The sequence below is a fragment of the Aulostomus chinensis genome, chromosome 18, assembly GCF_037954235.1.
Source record: "Aulostomus chinensis isolate RoL2024-O1b breed Wild chromosome 18, RoL_Achi_v1.0, whole genome shotgun sequence".
Classification (NCBI taxonomy): Eukaryota; Metazoa; Chordata; class Actinopteri; order Syngnathiformes; family Aulostomidae; genus Aulostomus; species Aulostomus chinensis.
In genome coordinates, this window is record NC_141337.1 from 9,490,253 (window position 1) to 9,515,909 (window position 25,657).

Consider the following 25,657-nt stretch of genomic DNA (forward strand, 5'->3'; position numbering starts at 1 on the left):
TCTGGCTATTGCCAAAGTAATCCATGGCACTAAGACGTGAAAATGATGAATGGACTTTTCCGGACAGGATGCAGCGAGACACCCCACCCTCACTCATCTTTCCTCTCCATTTTTCACTTTCTTTCCTCTGCCGTGTCTCGGTTGTCCATCCCTCTTGAGTCAATATGAACCAAGTGGTTATGTTCCACAAATATACCCGTCGGCTGCTGTATAACTCCTCCTGCGCTCGTTGTTAACAATTCACAGAGAGCATTCTATTTATTTGTTTCATTAATTGACAATCTAAAAGGAAATATGTCACTTGAAAGTTTTCATACACATTGTAATTACGTTATATTTAATCCATTTTATGCTCCATTTTCAGGTTTGACACTTGAGATTTCACTGCGATCACAAATTTTTATCTATGTTTGTCTTCACTTCCATAACCACAGTTGAGTGTTACAGTCACGGCTGTACACCATTTGTTTGTCTGCCTTCTCATTACATGTCCTGCTTTCACAAAAGCAACATTCACAGTCTCTATTTCCATACTACTGGCTTTGATGTTCAATAATTATTGCTACTTTATGCTGCAGAGCTTCTTCAATTTATCAATTTAAAACCATTCTTGGGACAAAAACCCACAATAACCCGTGAGAGCGAGCCAACAGGAAGTGTCACCAACCAGATGTAGCATTAGAAAATAAGTAGTGGCAAGCATTAGCTCCTTTAGAGACGGTAAGCATTCGTCCAGTTGTTTCCTTGTTACCGTCTGACAAAGTTTATGAGAATGTCTTGAATGCCTGCTCTGAAATTGTATTACCTGAATCTTTTAAGGCTCACAGTTTTTGACGGCCTCCCTTCCTAACTTTGATTCTACAAAATGTGGTGCCGTTTCACTGTCTTAAGGATTTATATTCCATATATTTTATTTTAAGTTTATGGCTTCTTCTTCTTAAGTGAAGTTGGCCTCTCAATATTTGCCCCTGAACTCACAAGGAAAACCTAAGGTCACTTAACAAGTTGAAAACTTTCAGAAACACGGCTGGTATATGTGATGCCTCAACTCCCAATTTTTTTTCTTTTTACAAAGAAGCCCATGCTTTCCCACACTTTTTCACTAGGCATTAAACTTTGGTCAGATTTGGTTGTTGACTTCCCAAACTTTGAGTATTTTTCCTCCGTCATATGATTTGAATGTTTCTCGGGTGTGTGTTAAGGCTTTAGGGGTAATTTTTGCAAGCAGAAACAACTGAGAGGCATTTTACCCTCGTGAACTTTCACTTCCAGCATCAGACCAAATGCCTCCTTGTTTCTATTCTCCTTCAGGGCAAAATGGCTCTGATAGATATTGAAAAGATTTAAGCTTCCTTTGTTTAAGAGTCTGAATCTGCTCCTCTAGCCCACTAAAGCACACTGCTTTAGCAAAACCAAGGTGCTTTTGTGCAATATCTTAATCATCTATACATCTAATTTAAGCTAGGGAAGACTTATGTCTCCGTCGAAGGGCTAATGAATAAAACATCCGATGAAGTTATATACAAGATTCCTTGAGAACATTTGTTTTCTGAGCCTTTCAAAAATAATTCTCCATGGATTTAATGCAGTTTGTCTGACATCAATTATTTCGAATAAGACAAACTGCTCTCATTAAAGTCACGATACACAGCAGGACAGATGTGAAGATTCAATAAAAGACATAAAACTGCAGGTTAAACATTCCCCAAAGTACAAGTTTTCTGATGCTCATATTTTGTTTAATTTATCTTGCACATAAAAATTATTCTTCTGCAGTATTTCAGCGTGTGATGAGAGATTCCCTTTCATGTAATTTGATTAGTGGACCAAGATTACAGACAGCCCTTCCTCATTTTTATTACTAAGAAGGAAAACAATTAGGCTATACATGTTAGTTATCAAGGAGACAACGTAGCCATGCACACATACACACACAAGTCTCATTTAATCCTTTATGATGCGCCTGGAATTTGTAATGATTTTAATTAGGAAAGGTGCAGTAGGACTCTACTCCGTGGCAACACTGACACTCTAGGGGGCCTGGAGCCAATTAAAAATATGTGCTGATCAAACAGCCTGCCCTCGCTATGCACAACTATCCCCAGAGCCTCTGCTGCTGCTGCAGAGGGACGGCCAACCTCAGGGCCTCTTGCTCCCACCAAACATGCTGCAGAGGAGAAGGCAGAGCTCCACCCGACACCCTAAATCTGGTTCAGGGTTCAGCTACTCCCATTAGCTGCATATTACGGAGGGCAATGACCAGCAAGCGGCGAGTGGAAGCCCCGTAAGAGTGAAATCCTCGAATTCACAATCAAACGTCTGTGAAAAAAATGTCACACACCCATTGGATGCCCACAGAGATTCCTTTATTTCCACGTGGAGACTGGCTCAGCCCAGTTTTCTCTCACACTCTGGCAGAGATCATTGCATTAAATTAGAATTATATGACAATTCAGAGTGACAATTAAAACTGGTATTAATTGCAATGTTCTTTTTTGTTTCACGTGGTGCCAGCAACCCAAAATAGATGAATTCAAATGAATCCAAAATATATTTTCCAAATGTTAATAATCTTGAGGAATCCTTAATCTCTGTCACATCCTTCGCCTCCCCCTCTCCCTGTGTGAAGCCCCTCATCCCTCTATCATTAGGCATCTCTGACTCTGGTGATTAATGATACTAATGAGCATGTGCAGCCATTCACTCTACCACACATTATTCTATCCTCTGGCCTAGGCCATGTGTCATGTCCTCCTGAGAGCACAGAACATGGACGCCTGCATATTCATCCCAACAATAACATTAACTTTTGCAGTATCAGTATCAGTATCTTTGTCAGGAGGGCAAATGATGGACGCATGAGAGCATGCAGAAACGTGCACACGGCCCAGCTTCATTTTGGACAATCGCAAAGACATAGATGGTCTAAAAAATAAGAACAAAATCACTATATATTCCTGTACATTTATGGTAAACAGTATTATTGATAAGACATTGAAATAACTTTTCTTTGCCTCTACCTTTGTGTGCACCCGCTTGGAAATCAGCATATAAGCTGATTTTAATGATAAATGCACAAATTCTTGCGTATATAATCTCAGCTCGTCCATATAAAGGATCATTCTGAGGTTTTTCGTTCACACGTTATGCCGTGTCTTCATTCCCACTTTGTTTTAATGATCCATCACTGTAAAAATACGTTGTTGTGGACTTATCAGGTGGGCAGCAACGAGAGATAACTGCATATTTTAAGATCCATTCAAAAGACCCTCATATCTTTGGGGCGTCGTATCAGCGTGGACCCTGAAATAAAGAGACGTAACTTTTATGTCAGAACTACAATCAGCCGTTGGGATGTGAAATTAATGTGACAGGAGGGCCGTTTACCATACGGGGCGCAAAGGCATCCATGAAAACTGTGTTTCAGAGGTTAACAGAGGACATTTTTAATAGGACACTTCACACAAAAAGCATATATATGTCATATAAACTGATTTGTTGGTATAATGACTTACAGTGGGAGAGAAAGAGATGTGCTTAGGAGGAATGGAGGATGGATACTTTGCAATAAGTGCAACACATCTCCCTCTCCCTCTCCCTCTCCCTCTCTCTCTCTCTCTCTGTCTCTCTCTCTCAGGTTTTGTTTCATTGTTGCATCCGTTAACTGTTTAATGTTGTATAGGCTGCTATACTGACACCCATTATCTACATATTCCCTGATAAAAAAAAAATTACAAGAGCAACCAAATCCATCTGAATGCTGATGATTTGGAGTGTTCTGTTACGCAGCAGTCAACCTGAAGGAGCCTCAGCAGCATGACACAATCTCCTTTATATCACTATGTACACATGACAAATGTCTGGCCTTTGTTTGCAGCTCTTCGCTGCCAACAAAAATCCTGCGGTAATCTTCCATGGTGAAACTGGCAGGAGAAATCAGAACATCCTAATAAATCAGGCCTAACATGCATTTAGGGTGTGGTAAAAGAAGGAAGAGGACGAGAAGGAGGAGGATAAAGCGTTAGTTGTGTGGAATAAATGCAGGGTCTCTTCTGTGAATATAAAAAAAGGGAAGCCCAGAGCTGGATTTCCCATGAACAGACTTAGATTTAGGAGATACCCAGCCTGTGCATGGGACCCTGCAACTACATGATCACCGCCCCAGTTCAGCCATGTGATGCTTATGCAATGCTCCTCAAACCTGCAGCTGTGTGTGTGCGTGTGTGTGTGTGTGTGTGTGTGTGCCTGTGTGTGCGTGTGTGTGAGGGGGGTCTATCACACCACAAATCCCCCTTTCTTCTCTCAAAGAAGAGCTTTTAGTGACAGCAGCCATCTTGGTCACATGATCCCTGGTGCATCATGCAAATCCCCAGTGTCTCCTATAGCACCCCTCGCTGCAGATGTTGGGTAAGAACATGGATGACGAGCTCAATCATGGAGGCACAATGTTGTTCTTGTGTTGTTAAGCCTTCGACAGCTGTTTTCTACCATCACAAGACATCTTCAAGTGACACGATGAGTTAACGTGTGATACAGTTGGAGGCAATCAGGCCGATTCCACTAGGCCTGCAAAGACAAAGGCCCTCAACACATATTAGAGTTTAATATTCAATGATTGATGGAGTCTAATATTATGTGTTTTTACATGGCCAACAATCTCTAGCTGCACCTCGGCGTGCAATGCCATTATAGCTGTAGGCCTACAGTGCAGTGCTGGCCTCCTGTAATCCCCGGTTTGGCAAAGAAAGGGTTAAACTATGATGTCAGGTTCCCTGGGCGGCTGAACTTAAAGGTAAAGAAGGGCAAACATGCCAGAGTGTTTCAGAGTCAACAGGAATGTTGGCTGGCTGCTGCAAATGATTATGATCCTGCATTTATGTGGACAAATGTCAATCACGCTTCAGCACTGAGATCAGTGACTTCAAAATGCTGTAATGTTCTTTTTTTTTAGCATTAATTGTTAATTGTTCAGGGGTTCAGAACATCCTTGTTCTTCCTGATGAATGTCACAGATCAGTGCATTGTGTGTGTGTGCGCGTGTGTGTGTGTGCATGCGTGTGCACGTGTGCGTGTCTGTCTATGGCTTTTTGTGTGCGCTCACGCTTCGAATGATCTTTTGTTTTCAGTTTGAGCCAACAGAGGAAGTATGATGTGAATTAACAGGACCTGGTTTAAACAGACTACCTTTTTGGTTCAAGCTGGAGAGAAAAGTGTGTGTGCGTGTGTATGTGTGCATCTCTGCAAGAATGAACGAAGAATTAAATCATTTTATTACTATGTAAGATTCTCAAAGTGTTGACAAATGCATTTTAGATGCAGTTTAAAAAAAAAAACAGTGCCAGGCTTTTCTTCTAGTTATACCACTACAATTTTAGTAGTTCTTATAAAGCTCCTACACACACACACACACACACACACACACACACACACACACACACACACACACACACACACACACACACACACACACACACTTACCTCAATCCATCTTCCAAACCTTGATGATGCCAACCCATTCATGACAATCATAAAGAATATTTTGTTATGTACATGCAAATTACGAGCTGCTTAATTCGCTTCCGAATGGATGTAAAGTTATTATATATGTTAAACGCTCCATATTTCAACTGACAATCAATAAGATCATGTGTGCACAAATGAACCATTACGAAAACATGCACACAAACACAGAGGTCAAAGGTTAACCATTGTCAAACCAATACATTTGTTTTTCTGGTTTGAGGTCTTAGCTTGACCGAAGGAACCATGTAAAATCAAGTCATGCTTTCAAACATCATGAATGAAATGCAACCCAAAAATAACCAAAAAACAAATATTTAACTATGTAGGTAAATTATACAAAATATTTGTTAAGAACACAAGACATATTTCACATAAATAACATCCTCCTTTGTAGAAATAAAAACATACATATCCATATATGGACTTATACATATGCATGTATATGTGAGTATATGAGTGTGTGTATCTTTAATATCCATGAGCCCTTTATCCGCCCGTAGAGGTGGGTGGGAGTCACAGCCTGTCATTCATCAACGCTTCATTGATCAAGGACAATCGTCGTCTAAAAAAATGGCCTTTTTCTTGAGAAATCACTCACTCCGCTTTAATTATCAGTCAGCCTGTCTTGTGTGTGTGTGTATGTGTGTGTATGTGTGTGTGTGTGTGTGTGTAAGAGTGTGTGTATGTGTGTAAGTGTGTCTGCGTGCACATGGGTATAAGTGAATATGTGTGTATGTGTGTGAGTGTTCAATGAAGGAGCACCTCTATGACTTCACGTTGAATACAATCCTTTGAGGCTGACACATGATGAATTAAACCAAGTTCCAACACTTCACGTTAAAATACAAGTTCGCTAGTATTCCAACAGAGCACACAACTTTTTTTTTTGTAAAAGCTCAATTCAGTCTTTGGTACATTACAATGTGGTGAATGAGCGGGCACAAAAAAAAAATCCCACAAAAATATATTAAAACATGAAAAAACAAATTCAATTCTGCCACATTAATTTTTACAAATTAAATATAATTTCAGAATTATCCTGTACACTTGTCTTGTATTGTTATTGTTTTATGACTAATTAGGATTAATTAATCTAGACTACAAACATTTAAAATTGATAAATAGGGTTTTACCTTGCCAAAATAAACACATATAAAGCACACTTATACTGATAAATAAATGTTTATTTTTCATTTTTATTGTTGTCAAGCCATTTATAATGCTTAAATAATAAATAAAAATACTGTCCAGGTCAAGGATCACACAGAGTGGTGGAAATAAACAAAAATATTCTTGGTAAAAATAGTTATACCCTTCATATATCATTTGATATTATATTTTCCTGTGACCTGACAATTTAAAAATAGATATATTTCCAAACCATGTTTTCCTTGCAGTATTTTTTTGGCGCTTCAGTTGTTCTAAAAATTATAATAATTACAAATACATTAAAAAAATATGAAAGCAATATTGAGCAAAAAATGACCAAATGAACACATAATACTAACAATGTTATCAATCTTGAAATAAAGATATAAAATTGAAAAATGAATGAATAAACGTCAGGCTCCATAATATGGTGGCGGATATTGAGGCTATACAAGTAAATCGGTAACAGGAGGCCTCCAAGTGGAAAAACTTGAATAAATCTTGAATAAACGTCTACTGAAGAGGCAGGAACCTTGGTAAAATATTCCAAATATTCTAGCTACGCCATTATGGTCTCTGTTTCAACCTTACATGTGCTCCATACGAACAATTTACACCCTAAACTTGAATAAAAAAAACAAAACAACACACCACAACTATTACAAACATCCGAGTCACTCAAACTATTTACTTCAAACAAATTACGCTGGCTTTTATTTGCACCGCACTAACCCACTGCGACAAACCTCATGCAGCCACACGTTAAAATGGTGAAAAGACTCCATGCAGATTTTCTCCATTAGAGAAGAGCGGACTTCGGCGGGGCGATCCACTACCAACCCGATCTGCTCTCCTCCCCCTTTCACCCTCGCGCACTAAAAACCTGTTTCGAGGCTCGTTTCACCTGTTTTCCTAAATTTTCATGATGGTCCACATTTAGCCGAAAACGAACCTCGATTATTCTAAATAGCCAACATATAATTCCCCCCCCCCTCCCCCCCGTCTGCAGTATTCCCTTTGATTCACGCTTGACTCATATGGCTCCAGGGCCAATAGGGGTCCGCCTTTGGGGCGCCTTGAAACCGCTTCTTCTTATCCCCTTTCATCATCTAACCCCGGACGCCTTGAAACCGCAGGGCCAGTTATTGCCTTTTTTTTTTTTTCAGACAGCCCAATGCGGACTGGCCAACAGCCAATCAGAATCTTGTTTACACTCGGTGACTGACAATGCTCTGGCGCCGTGCCAGCCAATCAGAGCCGCACACACAGGGGCTGCATTTGTAAACATTTAGCATAATGTAATAACCTGAGTCCATTGTAATAACATGAAGGGGATATTGGAATTGCTGTCTAGTCTGCATGATTCAGTGTAGAGTTGGGAGGAATTGGCTTTGAAAACATTTGTCAAAAGCCTCTATACTTCCTCTGTGGAGGAAGCAGAGCTGAAGCCACAGGAAAAACAACAAGTGATTTAATGTGATTTCATATATATATATATATATATATATATATATATATATATATATATATATATATATGATTGAATAATTGTGTTTAATTTATTCTATTATATTTATTTATCTTCTTTTGACCTATAGATTTGAATATATTTAGAGATTATTCAACAATTGAAGCCTGGCATTCATGAATACATGCCTGAATTAATGCGTCTAAATCTGATGTAAACACTTTATTAGATTGGATGATTCTTCTTTCTTATTAACTGCCTGTGTTTTTTTTTTAATCTGAAAGCAGCCTGGCATGTATGTAACTCTTTGGTTATTTGCTTTTCTTTCTTTTGTTTTCGCTATTGTTTGAGGTCGTTGAGGAATCATCAGGCCTCATTCATGAAATGTTCTTCACAGGACTTTTTTTTCAGGACAAGTTATTCTATTTGAGTTTTCCAGATGAGAAATAATATCATATATATATATATATACATATATATATACATATATATATACATATATATATATATATATATATATATATATATATATATATATATATATATATATATATATATATATATATATATATATTTGCAATCCTGACTGGTAGCCAGTGACAAGAAGCAAGGGTGTTGCTATAAGATGGGCAAACCAAGCAGGTACCTGGGGCCCTAAACTAGAAGGGGGCCCTCAAAGATGCCTCTACTAATTTTCTAATATTGAGTCATTTTGATTTTATCAGTATAAACACATTTGTATATGATGATCACTTTTTTTGTAGACTGAAAAATACATGTAAACATCTGATGATGTTCTTTTTTTATTTCATTTTAATGACTGCAACTAACCTAAGCCATGCTACTAGCCTGAGGTTAGGTTGGGTTGGTTTGGGTTGGTCAAGACTGGTCAGGTTGGAGGTTGGGGGGCCACCAGGTCCCCTTTGCCTGGGGCTTCCAGAGTACCTAGAGCTGTCCCTGACAAAGAAGTATATAATAGATGTCGGAGGATTGTCAACAGGCTTTACTTCCTGTCTGTAAGACTCAATACTGGGTTTAAAACTTTGATGCTGGTCTTCTAATAATGTGTATTTGTGAGGTGCCACGTAAAGCTTTGTGTAAATCTCTTCTTTTCTATTTGGAGCATTATCCAAGTCCACTATTGTGAGTAAAGTTTGGATTTTGTGGAAACACACAGCTGTGATCATTTGCTCTACCGTCATTTGTTTTCATATTACATCATCATTGCTGGTATCTGCATTTTCAGCTGCACCTTGGCTGCTTCCAGCACCATCGTGAGGGATTCCGTGCTTTAAATCTGGCGCTCTTCTCTCTGTTTAGCATTCCCAGTCACCACACCATTGGACTGCGCTGCCGGCCAATCAGAACCGCTCATATCCCCGGGCGGCCGGCGTGAGCTCATCAACATGCAGTTATCCCACCAATGGGAGGGCGTGTTTACCCTGCGCGAGACGCGAGGTACGCATTTGCACGGGGAGAGAAACCGCTGCTTGAAGATCCGAGCCGCGATCCAGCCAGGCCGGAAGCCTCAGTGCCACTGCATCCGTAGACTGAAGCAGGCAGCGGGCTACTGCACATGCAGCCTCAGATGGAGATACTGTAGGACTCACTCTAGAGCCGCCACATGCTTTACTGCATATCTCGATTTTAAATGGGCGTCGCACCTGGCATTGTACCCTCATTCCCAGTGTTTTGTGATTTTATAATTTATTGGTATGCAAGGATTTAACATGCCAGTAAGTAGTCATTTTATATACTTGATTTTATTTATTTATTTTTTTCATCAAATAAAACATTCTAGGCTTGTTTCTTATTTGTAAGACTACAGAGGTTGTATTTCGTCCAAAACGCTGTGGACATGTTATGCATTTATATATGTAGGATATATATATATATATATATATATATATATATATATATATATATATATATATATATATATATATATATATATATATATACACACACACACAGTGCATTGCTAAAGGCCTAATTTCCATTCAAATATTTAAAAACAAAACAATAAAAGTGAGATACACGATATACATATTTTATAATTCAAGTTATGAGTTGACAAACAAGAAATTGCTACAGCGCAATTATTCTAAGAATCATTAATATATTATTGTTATTTAAAAAAAACCCGATTGTTTTGTTTAAGGTTAAGGTCAGATATATTTTTGTGTCAAAAATGTAAAATGATCATCAAATGAGCCCCTTGTAGGCGTTTGTTTATTATTAATATTCTGTTTACAGTATCAGCTACGTAGGGTTTTTTTTGTATTTGGTTAAAATATAAGAGTCTAGTCCTCTATTTAACCGTATGTTGTGGTAACATCGATGGGATGTATAGACTCTCAGGCCGGTGCTATATAAAGTTAGTGCCGAAATGTGAACGGAGAGGAGGGGAGGCGTGTTGCTACTCGCCCCGGCCGGGGTGCACTCCCTCCCGGTCAACTTCTTCTCGGAGGGCCGCTTGTCTCGCAGCACGATCCGGACTACTGTATACGACATAATTTGATTTATCAACTTCATTTCTGCTCTCGATTGATATCTGAAAATGAAATCGACAGCAGCTTAAGGAATAGCATTAAGGGCGTCGATCATTTTGAGGTTTTTTTTATATATATATTTATATACATTTGTGGAGAGAATTCGCATATTTAGAGGCTCGACGTGGAAGAAAGCGGTGAATATTTGACGCTACTGCAATCGAATCCTTGTCGATTGTGTAGGGTTCCTACAGCAGCAGCTTCTTGCCAGGTTGTTAATGCAGAATAATTTTTTATACTACGGTTGTTAAGAGGACTGAGCTGGATGCAACTGCATGGCGAGGTAATGGCTGACTGCAGAGCTCTTTCTCGGTGTGGAGGAGACAAAGGCAGCCCTGCTGACGGGCGGCCATTCACCTTGGATCTCCACACACACACACACACACATACACACACACACACACGCACAGTCCAGCTTTCACGCGAGCCATAGCAGGCCCTGTTATACATTTTTTATGATATGGACCACGGGCATGCATAAACATTGGCTCACAAAACTCCACTTGATCCTGTTTTGTTCCAGGTAGCTTCGAGTGGAGGGATTTTATTGTTGTTGATGTAGCACTGGGTTGCAGGCTGCAGGCTCCTAACTGGTTCCATGTGGAGATAATGGTGCTGGGGGAGCAAATTGCTTTATATGACAAGAATGTTTGCTGCTCATTTATCGTACAGTTTTGATATTTTACTTAATTTACTTTATAGTGAAATCCTACATTTATTACCACTTGCAACTCATTAAAAACTTGTATGACTTGACAGTGGAGCTGTATTTAAAAAAATATAAATGAGAAATATTCAATTTATTAAATCATTTAGCAAATTAATTCAGTTTATTCGCTTTAACCGGGGCAGATAGTGCGTTAAAGACAAAATAAAGCTTACTTTTTTTTTCTCATCTCAACAAAAATAATGCTTTTTTTGTGACATGGCAGAAGATTTGGTCCGTAATGTATTTACTACTTCATTTGATTACCTGACCTGAAATAGGTCAAGACATGATGTAGGCAGTGAGAGTGCAGTTATTCATATGCACGCACGCACGCGCACGCACACACACGCACACACACACACAGACACACAAGGCACGGGTGCGCGTGCACATGCAGGCACACACGCTTAAGGGGAGAGAGAGAGAGAGAGAGAGATTCCATTTTTAGGAGATTGTTATGGAAGGTATCATATTGTAAATTTTAGGCAATTTTATTGTTTGAAAATGTCACGACTTGACAGTAAAGATATAAATATACATCTTTTAAGGTTATTTCATTGCGTGTAGATGATGCAAAGTATAATTCAGGTATATTTAACGCCAAGTAAGTGTGAATTGTATTACGGGTTTGAAGAGGCAGAAAGACGCCTAATCAATAGGAGACAATAGGACGAGCAGGGGGAGGACAGGCACCTTGAGATGTGGGCTGCTATCACTCGAACACAACAGCACATGCACGTCCTCGGCGCAATGTCTCATATTGCAGCGATCACCATTTCATAAAAATGTTAATATTCTCGCCACGGCTTTGACAAAGAGTGACAGCTGCTGACGTGGTGTGCTTGAATGGATTGTTTCCACATATAGAATAGGAAACAATATTAAAGCCCCCCCCCCCCAAAAAAAAAAAAAATGTGTCAATGTGCTTGTTATGGCCGAGTGTGTGGAATATGAAGTGGGTTTTTTCTCTCCGTATCAGGCAGGCCTGTGTCCCAGGTTGATCAATAGAGCTGAGTGTGAGCCCGGCTCAGTGGGCTGCTGCTGCTGGAGGACGCCTCGCTGCCCGCTTATTTTCTAACACCACTTTCTGGTTGGAAAGGTTTCTTGCAGCTTTTACGCACAAGATAATGCAGCAATTGATTCATGATTAGGTTGTTTTGTTTTTTTTTTTTAGCATCGATTTTTATGGGACTACAGTGAATTTGTCATCGTGTGATTCTTAAACCGGGCTGCTCATCTTTGTTGATAACGACCTCGAATCTCTCCTTTGACAGAAAAGATGATCGGGGGCGACGTTTTTGGCTGGAGAAGCCTGCGATCGACTGGATGCAACACATAGATCTGACGGAAAGGATTATTATATGGGCTGCATTTGATTTTCCTGACCCGCCCAATCCGGATTTCGGATTATTCGACATTCTTCGGAATGGAAGGACGGGATTTCACTGCTCCGGCCCACCTCCTATCAGAGCGGGGCGCCCTGGTGCACCGAGCCGCCTCTCGGATCGCTCCCTCCGGCCACAGCTCTGTACAGCACGCCGGTCACTTCCCGCCGGGGAAATACTACCCGTCACACATACCAATGGCTCCCCACTCAGGTTAGAACCAAAATCTAATATAACTTCAGAAATGTGTTTTAATCTCATGACATTAATGTTTCAAATGTTCTTTAATATCTTTGCGCATTTATCAGCGATGATAATGAGCTATGGCCTGCAGGCAGAATGGAAAGGTGATTATTAATATCTATTATTATTATGATTATTATTGTTATTATTTTGCACAAAAGGAAAGGGTCTTTCTGTCTGTGTCGAATGAGTGGTTGCTCGTGTGTGTTTGTTGACAGACTTACACTGCTCAAATATCAGCTAATGAATCAGATGAAATTGTATTTACACTGATTAGTCATTTTGATGAAGCTGATTCAACATTTATAGCTCAAATATCCCAAAGGTGATAAAAGGCATCTTAGTCAAACACATTGGATAAGTCAGGGAAATGCTAGGATATTTAAAAAATGCCATTTATAGGTTTTGATCCAAGAAAGTTGAAGCACTGGTTTTTACTCTTAATCTGAAATGAGATTTTGTCACTTCACATCAGATTGATTAGTGCCATCACTGAACCAAAACCTTGAGCCAAGATTTGGTATAAACTGTGTGAGCATTCAAGTGTGCATGCGCACGTGTGTGTGTGTGCGTGTGTGTTTGTGTAAGTATGTGTGTGTGTGGTGGATTTCGAAGAAGAAGAGCAGGACTACAGGATGGAGCTCTATATTGAGCTTGGAAGTGACGGGGTGCAAATGTGTTCACGGTGCATGCATCAGGTTTAACAAGTGACTTGGGTATGTAGTGTACCCGTATGTGCACTTTTGCAAACATCAGGAACCCCCCCCCCCCTCCACACACACACACACACATACTTGTTTCCACATAGAACAGCTCAAATATTTCAACAAAACATAAATAGTGGACACTTGCAGTCAAATAAACCTCCAGAACTTTATCATCTTCAATGAATGTGTCACCTCATTTAACTTCAGGGGCATTTTAAGCCAAACTGTGAAATTGTAGCAGCTTAATTATTATGAGTAAATATCTGGGTTTTCTTTGTGTTTTTTTTCTCTCCTTCTTTTCCAGGAAGGGTAGGGGTGGTGGGAGTGGGGGTGGGCAAACACAGAAACTAGTTGGATCAATGGATCAGTTTATTAAAAACTGCCAGAATTCTGATCCTTAGAGTAAAATACTTTTGTACATTAAGCTGTTTCTCTTTTTTATTTTTTTATTGTTTTGGATATATTTTATTTTATTTATTACCACGGGCAACGCATTATGTGTGTAATCAATAATAATTGTCAAATTACATCATATTACAAAGAATGAATGGGTTTGGAAACTAATGGAAAACATGAGGTAGAATTAGTCATTCAGGAGAATTCATGGATGCTGTTCACCATTCATCTCTCACGTTCATGTTTGCTTTTGGCAGTATTCTCTCTCTCTCTATCTTTATCTCTCTCCCTCTCTCTCTCTCTCTCTCTCTCTCTCTCTCACACACACACACACACACACACACACTGTTTGTTGTTGTTTTTTTTTTTTGTTTTGTTTTTTTTGGTCATTTGTCATAGATATTTTGTTGAGAGCATGCAGGCTACTACTGGCTGGCTAGAAGGGTTCAGGTTCTCCCCCAAACCAGATCTACTGTTCTCTTTTGTAGTTTTGTTCTCCGCCAACACGAGGACATACCGTCCAAATGTCATCACTGTTCAATGAGCAGCACAGGTGGTTTATTGTTCTCCCCAGTCTTCTCATTAACACATGGGCGTGACTGGTGAGAAGAAGAAGAACCTAATCTCCCCCTAAAGATTTAGAAAATTAGTTAATTCTCTGCATTCCGGGTATCTGAGCGAATGAACATGGAGAATCATTTCTAGATCAGTCGCGTAGAGGCTCTGTCACAACGTTTCTACTACCTTTGATTTATGAGTTTGATAATATTCAAAAGTGTCACAATGCAAATTGGCGGACAAATTCGCAATTATACATGTTGTATATTTTCATGGTGGTAATTCATCAAAAGAAAAAAAAAAACACATATGGGAAATTTATTATCCATATCATTTAAAACATTTTTTGTTGTTGTTGTTGTTTGCAACTTATGCGACATATTACCTGTACATCCCCAGGCAACATTTTCATGTTTCTCCTTTTAAGACTTAATATGACGTCCATGTCTATTTTTTTTAATTAAAAAAAAAAAAGAGATTGACTGAACAGAAGTGCAAAGGTGAGGAATTTTAGATGGTAAGATGTTTATTTCCTGTTTTAATCAGCAAGAGAGGCTGAGAAATGAAGGTTTTAGTGGATGTCGACAAATCTATCAAGGATATTTATGAAAATGCCAGATTAATTTTTTTCTTGTGTCGGAACGAGTTAAAATCGACCCATCTTTAGTTTTTATTTTCATATCTAAAATAAGAAAAGAATGTATTTATTTAGTTAGTTTTTTTGGGTGTTTCTTTTCCAGAAAGCAGTTTTTAAACTCATAAGTGCCACACACACTCCATGTCACACCTCACTGGTAGGTTGCCTGACCAAAAATGCTCCTCGACTGTTGTTCTCCTTGACAGCTCAGGTCATTAGTGTCCCTTCAAGTGTCCTGTACACTAGCTACATTAGCACAACTGAGCATGTTGTTTGCTGTGTGCGTTGGATCCCCTGCATTTCCCTGCACCTTTCCTCCAGGGACTAACTTGCACACTGGTTCACATGAATACTTTACAAAGAGAATGAATATTTCAGGGTTGATGTAAAAATGCATTCAGAGGCAGGTTTCTGATGTGGCTCGTTGAGAAGGCTCCGCTGACTTTGCAGAGGTTTTTTTTTCTTTTTCTTTTTCTTTTTGTGTGTGTGTGTGTGTGTGTGTGTGTGTGTGTGTGTGTGTGTGTGTGTGTGTGTGAGAGAGAGAGAGAGAGAGCGCTTCCTTCATCTTCGCTGCTGAGAAGAGTGATAGCAGTGGCAACACCCTCCCTTGGCATTGTTTCTTGCTAGGTTGCAGGAATTTTTTTTTATTATTATTTTTATTTTCTGAGGTGAAATTTCTTTCTGCGCAGACTTTGGTTGCTTGTTGCCCACTGAACCATGTTACCTAGCGCCAGGTTCACTGTGCATTTGCCTCCGTCCATCTTCACCTACTACAAGCCAGTCATTTGTAATGCGTGTCAGGTGGTCGATTTATAGTTTGCACCGTGTTCTTGGAATGTGACATTGGAGCAACTTTTCCTCTGCGTTCTGTTGTGCAGCGACACCTGTAATCTCATCTAATGTGTTTTAATTTAGACAGTTCATTTACAAGGTCGTTGAAATAGTAATTTTATCTTCTGTTGGCTCCGGTGAAGAATTCGAGACAGTTTTGACTTGGCTGCGAGGCCGGTATTCAGATGTTGGATGGTGTCAAGGCAGGAGACACAGTGGAGCTGTCTTTACTGCTGGCATTTATGGCTGGAGGCTCATCTTTCAGCCATATTGTTCTGATCAGTCTCCTTTGGTGGAGGTGTGGTTGTGTGAAAGCAGCAGGGGGGTTCAGAGGCTGGCCATGGCTGAGATCTGTTCTAAACACCCCATGTAATCAAAGGTCATATTTGTGTCATCTCGCTGGCTCAAGCTCCGCTTCCTTTACATCTCCCCTGTTTTCCCTTTCCATAAGCTGTCCCCTCTCTCCTCCTCTCCATTTCTGCGTCTGCTTTCTTTGCAGCAGGAAGACCCTTGTGTCTGGGAAGCGGTGGTCTTCCTGCCACTTGTGTTCAAACCACCCTCCCCTGCCCCGGGCCATTGTTGCAGACCCCAGCTTTGTGTGTGTTTTACGGCTGCTGCTAAAGATAAAAACAGTCCCTTCCACCCCCTTTATTGTTTTCTGGTAGGATGTCCCTGTCATTCCCTTGGTTTTTATGTCCTTGCTGGATGTCCGAGCAGCTTCCCCCTTCAAAGGTTAGCTGTGCTGTCTGCCGTCTCTCTTTTTTTTTTTCAAAAGGGGAATAAATAACTTTACTGAGACTTTTATTGAAGGTCTCATTGGTGGAATATCCCATGGGTCTGTGGTTGTTAGGACGATGCTTCAAAGACAAACACAGGTGTTTGGTGGAGTTAGCAAAGGGCTGGTTACAACCAAGGTCTTTAAAAAAGAATAAACTTCAGTGAATGGGTGAGGGTTGTTTGTGGGAATGGACACTTCTTAAGTTTGGCCTTGTGGTTAGTGACCAGCGCGTACCGTGCGACTCACTCATGTTGACCTTGGCTACATCACTCATACAAATTCTTCTTCTTTTTTTTTTTTTTTAAGTAAACTACAGTTAAGCATTTTATCACCAGTTCAGTCCGTAAAATGACAGTTTACATAAACTGGGCATGTATGGCGTAAAACTACCGCTAGTCAGTGGAGCTAGCTCGTTAGCAGCTCCATTTGGACACGGTCACATGAGGTAACGTGATCCATTTAGAACCAAGAATTGTTCAACCTCACGTTAAAATATGTTTCTGTTCTTCTGCGACCCTTCCGGTTTTGTCCTCACTATCATATTCAATTGGAAACATGTTAAAATAGCGCGGTACTCCGCTAATTTTTTTTACAGCAAACACATTATTATGCATCAATGACCTTCTCTTTTAGGTCATGTTGTAAATTACACTTCCACACGCAGACATTTCATCCTGTGCTGACATTGAGACTTAATGCTCAGTTACATTTCAATATGAGGACAAAAAAAAACTGCTGTTCCAAGAAATGACTGATATGGATAAAAGTGGAAATGATAGCCTCTAAGTAACAAACTAATATTTAATAATTCGAATGCTTTGATGGACTAAATAAATGAGGAAATTAAACAGTGTGTCTGGCTCTGTCAGAAAGATGAAAGACAGAAAATCAGCACTTGTCTTGATGGTCCAACTCCTAATAATCACATTACAGTTTGCGGATGAAGGAAGAATGCATAAATTCCTATTTGCCTTTGCCAGTTATTTGTTAAATTTATGAAAACTTAATCTCATTTACTCTGTGAGACTAGGACACGGTTAAAACTCAAAGGCCAGAGTTGCGCTGATGCAAAACACATGAATTTTAAAATGAAAACGTGTAAATGTAGCCTTCATGGTAATTTTTTTATTTTTTTTTTAGATGTGGCAGTTGAAATTTGGGTTAAAAAAAGTTTTCTTGAATCTTAATTGATCAAGACATTAAATAACTGTATGAGTGAGCTGCTGTGGTGATTATAGAGTGACAGAATGTGAGCCTTATGTGTTCCCTCTCTGCAAAACAAGAGACCCTCAGCCTGTTGGGGGGGGGGGGGGGTGGTTTGTGGATTGTTGCAAGATTACACAGTTCACACGCAATGACAGAGGAGCCCTCCTGAATTGTCAGGCGTTGCTTGGCATTCTACAGCTTACTGAAATAGCACCTTGCCTGGTGTTGCCGTCATCTATCACCTTCCCATGACTCTCCCATGGGAAACCCAAATGACTGAAGTGTATTTCGGCATCAAAAGTCTTGCATCTTTGTACCAGGTGTGCAAAAACATCAAAAATAGCACTGCAATTCTTGCTCAAGTAATTGATTCCTTTCCCTTTATTTGAATATTTAATAAAGGTGACTAATCAGCAAACCTGTCGACAGAAAGTAAGGGTCTTCACAAGAGGACTTTGGCAAGTAAGTGGCCATGCTGTCCCAGAGAAGGCTCTTCAAACAAAGCCGCCACCCACACTACACCGTGTGCATGGTGCCACCAAGCCCTTGCTCCAGCACGGGGCGTGTACACAGGACAAACACAAAGGAGACCCACGGGTGAGAGCGACGGGCAGGGTAATACCTTCTTGGTATCGGCTTTCGAGGAATTGAATTTCAAAAACCTTCCTTTTTTTTTTGCTTTCTTTTTTTAACGTAAAAAAGTACAAATCCTGTGAGGATATGAAAGAATTATTGCTTTTCCCAAGATGAACACACAGAAAACCTAAAGGAAAAGAAACATGCCCTCAATATATTGTTGTGAGATTGAATAGACGGATAGATTTGCCCAAGTCAGCCATTATGTTTCGTTTGTGATTTAGATCTGTTTTGCTGCCTTTGCCCCCCCCCCCCCCCCCCCCCCCCCACACACACACACACACACATACACCCTCCCCTAATGTCCTCTTCAGTATCAGGCTGCTTCTCATCAGCCCACCTAAGCGCACGGCCGCGTTGCATGTGACAGCTGTGAGACATTATTAACGGCTCAAGCAGAAAATCCAGATTACTTGTTTTTTTAATTTCAATTTTATTATTGTAATCGCTCATTGACAAGAACAAAAAAAAGGAAAAAAAAAGCAGTTGCCCTATTGTTGGCCGCGTATTTGTGGTCAGTCACAATATTGCACAAATACAAGAGTGTGTGAGTGGTGTGTGGTTATGTTTGGGTGGGTGGTTTTGGCATGTGTGTGTGTGTGTGTGTGTGTACGTGTGCACGGCAGACTATGTTCTCCAGACACCCCCTACTAGAGCTGAAGCCCCCCTGTGGTTGGCTGTGAGGCCTAGACAGGTGCATTGTTAACCCTCTAACGTCCTGAGTCTGTCCATGCTCCTGCTCCTGGCTAGATTTCACGCTCATGATGCAGTGTTTGTGTAGCTGCACCACCTTTTTTTTTTTTTTTTTTATAGCTGCATGCTCAGCAACCAGTAGTTCTGCGCTAATGATGTGCTCTCTAAGAGGAGTTTTAATTTCCTTCTTTAAGCCTTGAAAGCACAGTCTTGTGTCTTCTTCAGTTACGTGATTTAAGAACAGGCTGAAGGTTTCATCATGTTTAGCACTAACTGTTCATGTATGGAAGGCAACATATTAGCTTTCCAATTTTAATTGATAAACTATGAACCACAGATGTAGATAGTGTGTGTTGGAAGGCCAGATAAACTTAAATAATGGGCCATGATTCACTGACTGCCAGTGGAACAGCGGTGACAACACAGTACCAAACAATGAGATGCACTAACTATATGCAGGGATTTGGCATTAAATATACATGCAGTATGCCTCTCAAGGATGTGTCAACCCTTTCGTGAGAAAACAAAGATTAGCATCAGGAATTCCATTTTAATAAGTCTCTTGGGATCGTGCAACCAGCTGCCTAGTCCTCAATCCCATGGGACTTGTTGCTCTCTCATTTTTCTTCTTCTCTATCTTGGTCTCTCTCCCTCTCTCCCTGTCCCTCTCTCTCCCATGCATGGATTTCCTGTATTCCCTCTGACATTGATTACAAAAGAAACCTAAAAAAAAAATTCATCCTCCTTCTGATTTTTTATGTCAAATCGCTTGTGTTACAGCCTCAATTCTTTCATGTCAGCACATTGTTTCTTGATGATCCACGTCTGTCTCTGACGTTACTCAGCTTGGATTGTTTTTTTGTTGTTGTTTGTCCTTCTGCCTGGTGTGACCACTAGGCTACACTGCCTCCCTCTCTCTGTTACAGTATATGTCCTGAGGATCTGGGGCAAATGACTGGCTCCTCAGCAACAGATGTGTGTTTGTCTGCCGGTGCAGCGTGCATTAGCTCTCTCTTAGCTTGCCGTGCTCGACTACTGACCTACCCTCTGGTGAATGTGGGGGAGGGGGACTGAGTGAGAGTGTTGTGTTTGCACAAAAGAGAGAGAGAGAGAGAGAGAGAGAGAGAGAGAGAGAGAGAGAGAGTGAGAGAGAGAGAAGAGAGAGACGGGTAGCAGCGAGACTAGATGCACACTGTCACATGCTGTCATACACTTACTAGCGCATGGCGAGCAAATGCATACAATTGTGCGCGTGCACACAAACTCACATGTCATACACGCTAACACGTCTTGCCTCCCAGGAGGCCATGGGGCAAGTGGGACAGAGCGAGCTTGAGAGTCTGGTTCGTCTGTTTACATCTAATTATAGAGACGGGACTATTTCTGCAACCACTACTCCAGCTTTTTATATTCTTACGAGAGAGAGAGAGCGATAAAGAGAGAGCGAGGGGAGAAAAAAAAACAAAGCTTTGACAGCCTTTTCTCACATGGTAAGCGGTTATCTCATACCCTCAGCGCTGCTACTGTCTGCAGGCTCTCAGTACTGTACAACATGAGACGGGGGGGGGGGGGGCAGAAGGGGAGGGGAAGAATGTCCTGCATCATAAGCCCGCTCATCCTCATGTAACATGATTGTGCACATTTACGAGACGCGAGCCTGTGGAGAAGGAGACGATGTAGTTTTCCCATTAGCCTCTGCAACACATTCAGTTGACAATCACACCCGATAAAGAGAGATTAATTCCTTCACCTCCGCCCACCGTCGGCTCTCTCCGCGACCCAGCGTAAAGGACTGTCCATCACAACAGTCAAAACAAAAGAAGGAGTTGAAGTTGGGGATTAGATTTGCATAAAATATCTTTTGTATTAAAGAGACAGAGATGGTGCAGGAGTTTATCCTCTGGTCGGCCTGAAGATCCAGGGAGATGTTGGACCTCCTGGCCTCAGGGGTCTTGTGTCTTGACCAAGCAGGTTGCAGTTTTCTTGCAGGTGCTTTCATAAAGAGCAGCCCTTTGGCAAAATTCACAGCTTATACAGAATGCAGCCTAAACCAGTTGTGCCCCACCCCCCGGGTGCGGGTTGCATACGTCCCCGCTCCACCCCTTATATTCTACGACAGGTAAATTAATTGGCGGTGAGTATGTAACATATACGCGGAGATAAAGTGTGCTGTCTGGCCGAGGCGTAGCGTAACGGCTGTAATGATAGCTCTATTGTGTTGATGTTGAAGGGGGTAGTTAGCGGCACAGCTAGCAGGGTCCTTGCTGGAGGGCTGGGTAGTCTGATTAATAGTGTGGAATGCTTTGAAGTGACACCCAAGTACAGTAGCTCTCAGGCTAATAGCAATACCATGAGGACTGGGAATGCCCCCCCCTCCTCAGTCTTCATTAACTAACATTTCCCCAGCACATATTCTCACCTATCTCTCTCCCTCTCCCTCTCTCTCTGTCTCTCTCTCTCTCTCTCTCTCTCTGTCTCTCTCTCTCTCTCTCTCTCTCACACACACACACACACACACACACACACACACACACACACACACTCTCTCACACACACACACACACACACACACACACACACAGCCAAAAGGAACTCAGGATTTTTTTTTTATTTTTGCAACTGCATCATGCTTCTGCTGCCGTTTCTCTCTGTCATGTTTAGTAAAACAAGAGATTTATTTATTTATTAGTTTGTCCCCCCCCCCCCCCCCCTTGAAGGCGCTAGAGAAGGGAGCTCTGGCGCACAGGTGAACTGCAGCACACCGTAAACACTCATGGGATTGATGTGGCACAAGTGGGACATGACTGGGGACTATTCCCAGGATCCATTTTGATCTCCCCATACTGACAGACGAGCTACAGCTGTGGCTGTTTCTATGTGTGTGTGCGTGTGTGTGTGTGTGTGTGTGTGTGTGTGTGTGTGTGTGTGTGTGTGTGTTTGGGGAAAGCGAGGCAGGGAGGCTGGGTTGGGTCTGTCAGCTGTTTGAGTAAAGTAAACTATTAGTGGTGGGAGAAGGCAGTGTTTCCAGTGAAGAATTAGAACCGCTTCTAATTGCAGCGAGGTTGTGCTATGATTACATGCTGGCTAATGCACTGACAGACCCCTCACTTGGCTGGCGCTCAGAATACTGCTGAAATGGCTGAATGCCTTTTGGTTATACAGCGTAATGGGAGGGTGTGTACTTGCACACACGTGTGTGTTTGTGTGTGTATGTGTGGGGTGGCTCCTATTCTGTATCTTGGAGTTGTTTTCCATGATTTCTGCATGGCTTTTTTTTGTGGATTTTTTTTGTGGATTTTTGTTTTCTGTGCTCTGCTTGTTTCTCCTGTACCCTTCATTATTTGTAATGGAGACAACCTTTCTTTCCAAATCAAAACTGGTGCAAATGCCTCCTAACATTGTGGAAGAAGTGTGTGTATTTGCTTGTTTTGGTAAATATATATATATATATATATATATATATATATATATATATATATATATATATACCGGTATATGTGTGTGTGAGTGTCTTCTGTGTGTGTGTGTGTGTGTGTGTGTGTGTGTGTGTGTGTGTGTGCGCACGCGTGCGCGCGTGTGTGTGTGTGTGCCCACGGGGAAGAGCAATCAAAGAAGCTGTGTGGTGAAGAAATGGCGTGTAAAGGAGTGAGAGAGGAAACCGAGTGGAAGGCAACTGAGAGGGCAGCGTGTGGGGGTGGACAGGGGGCTGATGCAGGTGCCTAATTCTACTTCAGCCTCTGGCATGTTTTATTCCAACCATCTCTCTCTCTTCTCAGCACTTCTGCATGGGGAGGATGAAGTAATAGTGGTGATATTTCTGTGACATCAGAATAAAATGCAGAGACAGAGGGATGTTGTTGTGGCATCTCCAGGAGGTCAGGAGGTTACAGAGATCTCTCAGTGCTTGCGTGCAGCTCCGCTGATTACTCCTGGGTTTGCTCATTGATAGGCCGGAGTGTTTCCAAGGACTAGTCAAGAGGTTCTATGAGGTTTCTGTAAGGAAGGAGTTCAAGGTTAGCGGTGGATCTCGGCTGCTGTTACCCGACTTGTTTATGGAGATGCATCCATCCGCAGTTTTCAGTTCAGTTCAATTTTTACCTGATTATTATCACTGTTATTGTTTGTATTGTGTTTAAGGTTACATAATTATTTATGATTAAAAGAGAAAATGAAAAAAATATCCACAAATGCATCAAATTTAAATAAATCAAATAAGCAGTTTATTTGAATAGTATCAACTGACTGGTCTGGTGTTAAAAATGAATTAAACAGGACTCTCTCTGGATTATTGGGGCAGAATATTTTTATTAATATTATGATTTTATATCTTATATCTTTTGCTTTAGTTGGTTTTTAACAATCAATGCTGACTGATCGGTGTTAGAGGACGACACATTTTAAACGCGGCATAGCTCGACACCGATTAATAACCACATTGACGTCGATGCCGATGAGCGCCGGAGCCGTATCTACTGCAGGATCACGGGACGGGGAGCTGAATCTGATCCCAATCTGTTCCTATTCCAGACAAAAGCCAGATGTTAGCGTGTTTTGGGTTGTCCTGGCCAATGAGAAAATGAACATTAGTAAAAGGACACCACCAGCCACACCAAAGTCACGTAGAGACTGGACGGATCGATATCACCAGCGCGGTGGAGGTGGAATAAACTGTGCAGCTGTAGAGGACAATGGTGTCACAATGGTGGTGGCTTGTCACAACGTGGAACATCACGTGACCGTGAAGCAGATGTCTGTTATTTGGAATTTTATTTATGCTGAGAGATCGGCATTGTGTTATCGCCTTTTTTTCCCCTCTCCGTGTGTGTGTGTGTGTGTATGTGTGTGCGTGCATGTGTGTGTGTGTATAAATGTGTGTATCCCCATTTGACAGATCTCCTTTCAGAAAGTGGAGCTGCTTTGAGGATCAATACTGACACACTGCCTGCGCACATACACACTCTTTCACGCTCACTGTCTCATCTGTCACATGACAGTTTTCTCCACATCCATGGCTTCTCTTTCCAGCCAAGCAGATGGCGAACATTCACAATGAAAACAGATCCTAAATCCTTTTGGATCTTCATCAATCCGCCGGTCTCTGAGACGGTCCTGTACGGCGATGGGGTGGGGAGTTTCGGGGTGGGGGTGGGGGGCTCAAGTTTCTCAACAACTAACCGAGCCTTCATTTCCCACCGCAGTTCAATCTGACTGCAGTACTTTTTGATGGTCATTTACCTGGACAGGCTGAAAAAAGGTCTTCACACAGCAACAGAGTGCCTCTCTCTGGTTCCTTTCCAAACATGTGGTGCCCCTTGTGCGCATATTGCGAATAAAAATCTAAATTCACACGTCTTCCATCATCTGCAGTCTTGCAGCCCTTCACCGCTGTGTTTTTATAAGACAGAACATGCAGGACATATTTTAACACAGGTGCGTAGACCCTGAAGCAGAGCTGTTTTTTTTCAAGGTTTTTTTTGTTGTTGTTGTTTTTTTGGGGGGGGGGGGGCACTTTGAAGACCGCACCGCTCCTAAATGTAAGTGTTTTATGAGTCGTGCATCTGTGCCAGTCATCCAGGCCAAACGCTACACCCAGATTGGTAGGGAGCAATGGGGGATGCCATTCCAGCTCACACCATCTGGGAGTGTGTGTGCAAAGGCAGAAAGTGCGCCTTCGTGTGTACGTGAGTATTCACATATGTTTGCGTAGGTGTGTGTTTGCATGCATGTAAAGGCATAGCGGTGGTTTGCGCTAGCAGTGAAGAAAAAAACAACAACAAAAAAACCCCCGTCTTGGCCGTTCGACGGAGGCCTCGTATTGCCCCTGCCCAATTCTACTGATTTATTGTACTTGTGAAGGAAATCTCTCATTTGTCACTTTTCATTTCTTTTCTTCACATCATCCTCTTTTTTTCTCCTTCTTTTCCCTCACTCTCATCGGAATTCAGCTTATTCTTAAATCTTCCACTGGTTCCAAAAAAACTGAGAGGAAGGGAAAAAAAAGAATGACGAAAGAAAGACAGAAAAGGGGAGCGAGAGCGAATGGGAGGGAGCCAATTTCTGCTTGAAACCATGTTAAACAAAAAGCTTGTCTTAGCGGACATGTTTCAGTAAAAAAAAAAGAAAAGAAAGAAATTGTAGGTGTTGACATGCCAGCCTGATGCATTTTGTTTGTGATGAGAATGGGTG

At 41.3% G+C, this 25,657-nt stretch overlaps 1 protein-coding gene across 8 annotated transcripts in view; it reads left to right on the forward strand.

Annotated features, from left to right (window-relative positions):
- Window positions 1-9,617: 9,617 nt before the first annotated feature.
- The window catches only part of bahcc1a (BAH domain and coiled-coil containing 1a), a 68,065-nt gene continuing 52,025 nt past the window's right edge, over window positions 9,618-25,657 (forward strand). For all 8 annotated transcript variants that reach the window (XM_086184006.1, XM_086184012.1, XM_086184007.1 and 5 more), the window contains exons 1-2: window positions 9,618-9,876; window positions 12,676-12,999. In XM_086184006.1, coding sequence (XP_086040132.1) covers window positions 12,828-12,999 — 172 coding nt within the window. In that variant the 5' untranslated portion in view covers window positions 9,618-9,876; window positions 12,676-12,827. The remainder of the gene's footprint in view (window positions 9,877-12,675; window positions 13,000-25,657) is intronic.